At 43.2% G+C, this 9,550-nt stretch overlaps 2 protein-coding genes across 2 annotated transcripts; both read left to right on the plus strand.

Moving 5' to 3' along the window:
• Positions 1-375: 375 nt before the first annotated feature.
• Positions 376-2,741, plus strand: LOC116377356 (mRNA decay activator protein ZFP36L2-A-like). The gene is made up of 2 exons (XM_031838976.1): positions 376-878; positions 1,453-2,741. The coding sequence occupies exons 1-2, from the start codon at positions 870-872 to the stop codon at positions 2,401-2,403; spliced, it is 960 nt and encodes a 319-aa protein (XP_031694836.1). The 5' UTR covers positions 376-869; the 3' UTR covers positions 2,404-2,741.
• Positions 2,742-3,629: 888 nt separating this feature from the next.
• Positions 3,630-9,528, plus strand: LOC116377355 (TAF6-like RNA polymerase II p300/CBP-associated factor-associated factor 65 kDa subunit 6L). The gene is made up of 9 exons (XM_031838975.1): positions 3,630-3,724; positions 4,368-4,536; positions 4,788-4,874; positions 4,962-5,112; positions 5,231-5,281; positions 5,915-6,009; positions 6,086-6,160; positions 6,336-6,556; positions 8,881-9,528. The coding sequence occupies exons 2-9, from the start codon at positions 4,390-4,392 to the stop codon at positions 9,032-9,034; spliced, it is 981 nt and encodes a 326-aa protein (XP_031694835.1). The 5' UTR covers positions 3,630-3,724; positions 4,368-4,389; the 3' UTR covers positions 9,035-9,528.
• Positions 9,529-9,550: the final 22 nt, after the last annotated feature.

Here is a 9,550-nt window from a genome sequence, read left to right on the forward strand (position 1 = left end):
ACGGACGGTAAAGAATACAAAACAATGAAGGAAATGAAACTATGAGCATACAACAATGAGACATCATGGTGTCCCACAAACAGCCCTGTATTTGATCAGAAATACATACACACCGGCTGGATTCAGCTATATTCACGAATGTATTTTGTCATTTAAAGTATTATCTTATATCTATAGATATAAGATAAGACTTTACATGATATATCTACCTATATATATCTATAGACATATATATATTGATATAAATATAATATATAATGTAAAATAAAATAACTTATTTATATATATATATATATATATATATATATAGACATATACAGATATGTATATAATGTAATATGATCAGCTTATTATATAACATATGTCTGGACTCTGATTTATCATTTCATATCTTACGCAATAGAAATATAAACCAGTCTCTACTCAATCTTTTTATGACTAAAATGTTAGAATAAAATGAAATGTTATACAGTATGCCAGTGCCAGACTAGCTCTTTCACCTGACAAACAAACACATCTAAGCTAACATTAGCGTTAGCCAATGTTTGCTAGCGCTGCAGGTACTGTGACGCTGATATCGTCACAGCTGCTAACCGGATTGGTCCGTCTTCAAGCGCGTTGATTGGTCGCCGGGGACACACTCGTGACGTTGTGCTCGAGCACACCTGATGCTCATTTTCAAGTAGGAGGCGGGAGGTGAAAGCCGGTTTAAAAGTTAAGAGGGGAACACTCTACCTTTGCTTGTAACTCCATTACAGAGCAGGAGGGTCAGGGTCACTCTACTAACACACCCTTCTGCTCGTTAGACCGGGTTTTCTGCCAGGTTTCACCTCTCAAAATCTCACAAGTAACTCCATCTGTTTGCAGTCATGTTTGAGGCAAGTCTTTTTACATTTGTCTTAAATATGAGGACCTACTTTCTTTTGTAACGTGAAGTATTGTTGGCATTGGCAATAACATTAGTACATCATTGATCAGACAAATGAGGGTTTCCATTTCCATGACTGCTACTTGTGTTTGTATAGTCTTGAGGTAAATGGTAGAATAATTTAAATAATTCCATGTCGCATGAGGATCTGGGAATTTGTTAAATTAACTTGTTTGGAGGGAGTGTATAGATTAATGGATTAATAAATACAATATCATTAGATGCAGCCTTTTTCTGAAAGACTGGAAGTTGATGGAAGGGAACAACCAACAGCATTTAGCAGTCTTATGCTAACTCACAGGAGTTGGAGCTCAAATACATTTTCTGACTTGTGGGATTGTTTGCAGAAGAAGTCCCTCAACACAAAGGCACTCTATAGAGCTCATTCCACAGGCAGAATTTGGACACTAATAAATGGTGGACATCTTTTCTTAAAGATCAAAGTGACTTCTCATGAAGTGAGGAGAATATGGATGATGTGCTGTATACCTTCAACTCAAACTCTGAACCTTTTTTGTTTTCAGGCCAGAAGTGATGACTTGTTCCTGCCTTCCTACCAAGATGAGATGCTGGTGGACAACCTGCTGTCCAGCGAGGAATCGGACATAGATTGTGGCGGTGAAGGCTTCTCCCTGGCTGAGGCCCTGCTCCCCCTTGTAGAGTCCTCCTCCCCGACCCTCAGCCCCTGGGTCTGCTCCACCCGCTACAAGACCGAGCTCTGCACCAGCTACTCCACCACTGGTGTCTGCAAGTATTCCGAGCGCTGCCAGTTTGCCCACGGCCTCCACGAGCTCCACGTTCCCTTCCGCCACCCAAAGTACAAGACGGAGTTGTGCCGCGGCTTCCACACGACCGGCTACTGCTACTACGGCAGCCGCTGCCTGTTTGTCCACGACGATGCCGAGCAGCGCCCTGCCCTGCGCCGCCGCAGGAATGTCCCCTGTCGCACCTTCTGCTCCTTCGGCGTCTGTCCCTTCGGCACCCGCTGCAACTTCCAACATGTGGAGGGCGGAGATGTCGGCAGCGGTTCGGAGTCGCCCGACGTAGGAGAGGAGATGCCTGTGCCCGTTTCCAGCCCCCTCCTCCAACATCCGACCAAACAGTGGAAGCCCCGCGGAGCTCTGTGCCGCACCTTCAGCTCCTTCGGGTTCTGCCTTTACGGCACACGCTGCCGCTTCCAGCACGGCCTCCCCAACAAGATCCGAACAACCGACCAGTTCCAAGGAGGGTTGTCCGGCAGCTCTGGTTTACCTTCCCCCACCTCCCTCTTCACCTCCTCCTCTCCAATATCGTCCACCTTTTCTTCTCCTCCGTCGGACTCTCCTCTCGCCACGCCGCCGGCAGAGGTCAGTGCCCACAACGCCTTCACCTTCTCCAGTCAGCACCTCAGTGACCTGCTGCTGCCACTGGCCCTCCACCTGCAGCAGCTGGAGAGCAGCAAGGCCCAGGCGATCTGGGACAACAGGGCCATCTAACTGGATGTGGTCCCAGTTTGAAACCAGCACTGAACACCACAGCTCAATTAAATAGATTGTTTATTTTTTAAGTCCTCTTGTCGAGGGTATTTATTATATATATTTTTTTTAAGTTGAGGTTGTTTGACTTGAGAGCTTGTGTCAGCAGCTCAAGCAGGACTTGAACTGTTAAATTGCAGATTTAGTCTGGTAGTTTTGGATATGAAGTCTGTGGAATCACTACAGTTACTGCTATTAGTGTAATTCAATTTTTTAACTATTGTAAATACTTTATTAATGAACTGAGTAAATGAAATGTCTGACCTCAGAATCATGAATAAACTAATTTTAATTTCTAACCTTGCTGTGAAAGTCTTTGTTTTTTTTGAACTTGTAAGGTTTGCTTGTGCATCAAGGTCTCTTAGAAATCAATCAGTGTGACTACAGTAATATGTGAGTACAAAAAGGACACCGATAATGAGCTACAGAAAAGGTCCCTTGGTTCGCTCTTACTGCTACAGTTTACAATATTTTAGACTGTAAGCTGATCATTGTTTAAACATTACAATTGTACAACCTTCCCAAGTTGGGTGTGTAAGAACTTAACTGACCAGAGGCCTTCCATGACCTTTTTATAGAAATATAGAATGCAGAAACTGTTCTTAAATATTTTATACACAAAGCAGGGGTATGGGAGCTACGGCATCAAGGAGTTTTGTCATGATACAAAGACTTTTCTTTGACCCATAAGGCCACTAATGCACAATTTTTCGGTTATCAATAAACTTATTCTTTACAAACTGTGCTAACCAATATCTGGCATTTCACTCTTTCCCCTTCATCTTTTTGGGTTATCACAGCAGACCAAACACTCCGCAATACAAGAGCCGCCGGTGTCTGACTAGACACCGGAAAAGGCTAAAGCCTCTATTAATTGAACTGTAGCTCAATGCAATCCACCAATCACTGGCATTCACCTCTTGGCGCGTCACTAGTTTACGGAAATGGGAAAATCAATATGTAGCAGTCAAGTTGGCAAGAATGAGACCGGATGTGGTGCGTTTTAATCAAATTCATTCACTTGGATTAAGAAAAAGTAAAAAAAACCCCACTAAATTTCTATAATTTCCCTATTATATTGCATTTAATCATAATAGTGTCACTCTTCAAAAATATTCTGCGCGCTCCAATGTCGTCTTATTTTGAAGGGCGTAACTGATTTCCTTTCTCATGCTGGCTAACTTGACTGTTAATAGAGCGCCTGCTGTTTGGAGGAGCTACGCTGATGCAAACTTTCCCTCTGACTCCGATACTCGGCCAACAGCCGCTCTTAGCTAAGACGGTACAGTCTAGTTCAAATATTTGACATTTGTCATTGTACTTTTTCTGTCGTTAAACAGTAAACTTAAGCTAGTAGCATCTTACGTGATTGTAGCTGGCTACAACCGGTAATGGCTCAGGCTGGTAACGTTATTTGGTTGCCTCATTGTATTTTACTATCTAGTGTTATCTTAAATAACGCAGTAACACACTTTTATACAGCAAAACAGTGGTAGCTATCTTCGCGTCACTATAACGTAAATTATAATTTCACAATATTCACTTTTCAATTGTTTGTTCCAGCTGATAGACGAAACCCATATTTAATTTTGTTAGCATAAGGACACTGTTCGAGTTCCTACTGGAAAAGGTGGTAAATGGAAGATGTTTGTCTTATTGTCACTATCATATAATGGATACACCAAAAGTCAAGACCTGCAACGAATTGGATATGTGAATTCGGGATATGGCTGATCAATCAAGCACGAGTCTATTTGAATATAATCAAAATCTAAACCTAAAAACACCAGATGTTGCAGCCTTTACGTAGGGAGCCCCAGAAGTTCTAAAAGACCTGGCGCCCTCCACGCCGCCTCCATGTCTAAGATGTACCGGGCCTTACAAACGGTCTCAAAGGGTTAACGTAAGGTACTTTTCCTCCTCAGTTTCCGAGTCGCCCCCGCCAGCATGGCGGACCGGGAGGAGCGCCGCTTCGCCGAGGTTTCCCGGGACTCCGTCAAACTCATGGCCGAGAGTGTAGGCGTGGAGCTGGCCGACGATGTGGCTGCTCTGCTGGCCGAGGACGTGTGCTACCGGCTCAGGGAGGCAACGCAGGTGAGTGTTTCCATGATGACTGAAACATTAACGTGTTACTGAACCTAACATCCATCTTTTGAGTATGAAGCAATCACTCCATTTAGTCAGGAAAGAAATCTTTCTTTCACACTGAAAAGATGAATTTAGGTTTAAAAGCTTCATCAGCATTTACAATAGGAAACATACACAAATGGACAAATCTTCATCACGTTATTTGATCTAACATCTAAGGTGCAGTACTGACTGCGTGTTGTTTTGGACCCACACAGAGCAGCTCTCAGTTCATGAGACATGCCAAGAGGAGGAAGCTGACGGTGGAGGACTTCAACAGAGCTCTGCGCTGGAGCAACGTGGAGGTGAGTCTGAACAGCTCAGTCTGACATGACGTGAACATGCTACGGCCATCGGTGCCTCCAGCTTCTTTATCTCCGTGTGTTCATCAGGCCGTGTGTGGCTTCGGGGCCCAGGATGCTCTCCCCTTCCGCCCGGTGAAAGAAGGAGAGCTTTTCTTCATCGAGGACCGGGACATCAACCTGGTGGAGTTGGCTCTGGCCACCAACATCCCCAAGGGCTGTGCTGAGACCCTGGTGCGAGGTATGAGCTACCGCCCCGTCATAAACTATTCACAGAGGTATCATTGATGCTGAAAGTTTTTTTTTAAATCAGGAGGTATCTTTTACTAATCATTGTTCCTGTTTTCTGCTGCTGTCAGTAAACGTGTCTTACCTGGATGGGAAAGGCAACCTGGAGCCTCAGGGGACAGGTAAGACTCAGACACATCATTATTAACGCACTCAACACACAGTCGTCGATGTTGCTCCTCTACTCATGATCAAGGAAGTGAATGCGAGGAGGACAGAATCCCTAATATGTGAATTAAATCGCAGTGCTTAATCTTGTCAAATGTCACTCTGGTGCATGCTCACAGAAATGCAACACAATGTAGTAAAGCAGAAGATGACGAGTGTGATATAGTGTATTGACAAGTCAACACACAGCTGAGTCACTGGCAGGCTGTGTGCAACAAAATAAACATGGAGGAAGTGGTTCAATTTGAAGTCCTTTATTTGGTTTATATTGCAAAAAACATGCAGAAATGAATTTTATTGAACATGCATGTAAAACTATCCTCCGCCTTATTCAAATCCAGGGTTCTGACCAGATCACTACATGCTCACTAGCCCCTAAAGGAGGCATCCTTCTGGAGATGTTTTCTACCTGTTACATTTGAAATGTGTGCAGTTAAGGCACAGAAACACCGTCTCACGTTGAGCTCCTTATTATTTCTCATGCTGTATCTACAGCATAGGTTAAATTGAATGTATGTCACTGAGTGTATCCGTCTAACCCTGACGGAGGTGTCCAGTGTTCGTCACTGACTGTTGCATTGTCTCAGTTCCCACAGCGGTGCAGTCTCTGTCGGACGACCTGCTGAAGTACTACCAGCAGATCACTCGGGCCATCCTGGGAGAGGACCCCCACCTCATGAAGGTAAACTGCTGCTGAGCACGGGTCAGTCCGGCTAATGAGTGGCTCTGTTCCAACCCGTTTCTTCTGCGTGTTTCAGGTGGCTCTGCTGGACCTCCAGTCCAACTCCAAGATCGCTGCCCTCCTGCCGTACTTTGTTTACGTCATCAGCGGGGTAGGTTTGTCCCATGATCACGTCTCGTGGATAATTCACTTTTAAACTAATCCAAACAAACGGTGACTGGAGGAAATGTCCTGGTAAAGCGATTTTAGATGTAAAATCTAGCATATTTTTAAAAAGTAGATAAAGCAAATGTAAACATGTTGATTGTGTGGCTGTTTCTGTGCAGGTGAAGTCAGTAAGCCACGACCTGGAGCAGCTCAACAGGCTCCTCCACATGGTGAAGAGCCTGGTCCAAAACCCCTACCTGTACCTGGGCTCCTACGTGCGCAGCCTGGTCTCCAGCGTCATGTACTGCATCCTGGAGCCGCTGGCCGCCTCCATCAACCCACTCAACGACCACTGGACCCTCAGGGACTACGCTGCTCTGCTCCTCAGCCACATCTTCTGGTGAGCAACGAGCTGTTGGCTACTCTGACCCGCATTCTGTCCACAGGGTTCAAATGACCACATGAATACCATACATGTGTCTGCAGGGATACTTGTACTTAATATGAAACAAATAATTTGTAAAATAAACAGTAGAGTTAAAATAGGAGATCACTCATATTTTACAATACATGCAGCATCTTTAAATTAGAGCATTTTCAGGCCTGTTTTTACCTGTGAAATGTACTCTGTAAGTCAGTAGTGCTGCGTTGTTCCACAGCGTGCTACGTCACGGCTTCATTCATGCTTTTCCATTGTCAAAAGTTCTGGATGGTACCCGGTCCTCTTGTTGGTACCAACTCGGTCGAGGTTCCAAGCGAGCTGAGCCGACCCTAGAAGGCGGAGCTAAAACGCTGCAGGCTGCTGATTGGTCAGAGAGAATCCTCACCAGATCCTGCACAAACAGATTTTTAAATAGCCAAGCTTCTGTCAATAGCAAACTGAATTTTTTTTTATTCACTCGACCCAGTTTAAAAAAAGTATATCTTTGGCGTATTCTACGCTGTACAATTGACGAGATGCAGACGTTCCTGTTTGGTTGCTGAAAGGATTCAGAGAGTGTAGTGTTGAGGATCACGGCAGTTTCATTGGTCGTTGCTATTACGATCAGCTAAGAGTCCCGCCTACACTACTATCTGCAGTGGAAAACGAAATGGAGAAAAATAACTGGTACCGAAAGTTAAGACGAGTCAAGCAGAACCAAACCATGCAGTGGAAATGAGGCACATGTCTCTTAAGCAGTTTGTCCATCATGACACAGAAACCTTTTTTCAGTCACTGTTTAATATTCCTGCATATTAAAGAGCATCTCTCACAGCCAGTGTAGCATTGTCCAGTTTATATTCCTCTTAATATACGGCATCATTTAACAAAGTGCATCATATCTGAGGTGGCTAAGACCACAGCTGAGACGTTGATAAATCAACAGAAAATTAAGAAAACATTTTGGTATTTTTGTTCGGCATAAATCCCTAATTTGACCTAGTTCAATCATGTGAACTGTGCTTTATTCTTTGTTCTTTGTTTCATGTGACAGTTAATGGACTGTCTTTGGGTTTTGTACTGTTGGACGGACAAAACAAGACATTTGAGGACATCCGTTTGGCTTTTAGTACATTTTCATGGACATTTTCTCACATTTTATTCTCAAAACGATTCATTCCTTCAATGAGAAATTCTGAAAATAATAATTATTTGCAGCTGGATCTCTCCCCAAATCTCTCTGTCACATGGGTTAATAGGTTTTGGTCCAAAGCTAGCTTGAGTCTGTGGTTTCTGGGCAAAATGTTCAGTTTGCTGTATTTTTTGTTGTGCCGCTTGAGGGCAGTGGAAATACAAATATTTATTAGTGCTGGGCAATGATTAAAATTTTTAATTGCGATTAATCGCATGATTGTTTTGCGATTAATTGCATTGTTATGCGCAAAGTTCAATAATGAATTCAAAAGTAGTGCACTTTTATTTTAAAAGAAATGAACAAAAGGTCAATAACATTTGGTTTGCAAACACTTTAAACAAATAAGGTTCTTTTTAACAGCAGTATTCCCTTTACACAGTATCAGTTATATTACAGTTATAATGATTTCTGATAATAGATATTCAGCTGGTGTTCACAACTTTATCTTCATGTGTGTTAGAGATGCAATTAGAAATATACACCTTGAAAACTGCAAACCTATCTACGTCATGTTTTTTTATGTTTGTTAAATTCTCAGTAGCGATAACTAAATGATATGCTTATTATACATATTACAAACAAAACAACTTTAAAAACTCTAAAAAGTATTTTGGTCAGACACATATGCAACGCTTATTACCGTAATATGTGTGGTATTTGTTATAAATGTACGTTGGTACATAGAAGGTGATAAGCTGTACATGGAGGGACTTAGGACACAGGGGGATGTAGGTGAAGCATGGGAACCTGGAGGGTTGTAATAAATGCTAATGAAGAGTTGAGTTAAGAGCAGTTTGTTCTCACGTGCTTAAATGTTTATTTAAAAACACGACAATATGTATTTTGATATTGTCACGTTTGATCCTGTAACGAGACGATCGCGTGCACGTGTGTGTGTGTGTGTGAGAGACAGGAGGGACCGACGGTTCCGGACCGGGCGTGTCACGGGGGGTGGATAATAACGTGTTAACTTGCCCAGTCCTAATATTAATACATATGACCACCGTTTGCTCTATCGGCGAACATATTAGCATTCTGTGGCCTGTTTACACATCCAGCAGACGCGGAGCAACATTAGCATTCTGTTTGTTTTTGTGCGTGTCTCCAGGACTCACGGGGATCTGGTGAGCGGTCTTTACCACCAGATCCTGCTGTCGCTGCAGAAGGTTCTGTCCGACCCGGTGAGACCGCTCTGCACCCACTACGGAGCCGTGGTGGGGCTTCACGCTCTGGGATGGAAGGTGTGTTCACTGCTTCTGTAAATCTCAGCAGTCTCGTGTTTCTGCATTAAAGTACCCGTCGTACATTACACTGAGATGGTGTGTAGCTGTGGTTAGTGACTTACAGCTCTATTGTGATTCATGGAGTACAACTGTATCATCTCAGTGTCTGTGAGACACTTTCAGAGATATTTATCTACAAATACGTCGAACATTCTCCTCTTCAATAATATATTTTCGTTCCATGTCGTCTTAATTGTCTGTACACTCAGTGTGTCTGATAGTATTTGCAAATATTCTTCACGTGTCTGCTTCACTAAAGCTTTGAATTATTCAAACTCAAGATGTTGTATTCCTAAATATCCTGGATGTCTTACGCATCATTTTGTAGACATTTCTGCAAACACCCAATTCAAACTATTGAGGAAATCTGGAGGTCTGCACCAGAGTCATTGCTGTAAACCGCTCTCCTCTCAGGTCTCCTCAATAACCAGTGTGACGATCATCTCTGGTGTGTGTGTGTGTGTGTGTGTGTGTGTGTGTGTGTGTGTGTGTGTG

This window comes from Anarrhichthys ocellatus, unplaced genomic scaffold, assembly GCF_004355925.1.
Source record: "Anarrhichthys ocellatus isolate YVR2014 unplaced genomic scaffold, GSC_Weel_1.0 scaffold1151, whole genome shotgun sequence".
NCBI lineage: Eukaryota > Metazoa > Chordata > Actinopteri > Perciformes > Anarhichadidae > Anarrhichthys > Anarrhichthys ocellatus.

Bases quoted from the DNA above. Each gene is read 5' to 3' on its own strand.
- LOC116377355 (XM_031838975.1), top strand. From the start codon at position 4,390: ATGGCGGACCGGGAGGAGCGCCGCTTCGCCGAGGTTTCCCGGGACTCC. The intron at 4,537-4,787 runs GTGAGTGTTTCC...GGACCCACACAG, and splicing joins GGCTCAGGGAGGCAACGCAG to AGCAGCTCTCAGTTCATGAG. The intron at 4,875-4,961 runs GTGAGTCTGAAC...TGTGTTCATCAG, and splicing joins TGCGCTGGAGCAACGTGGAG to GCCGTGTGTGGCTTCGGGGC.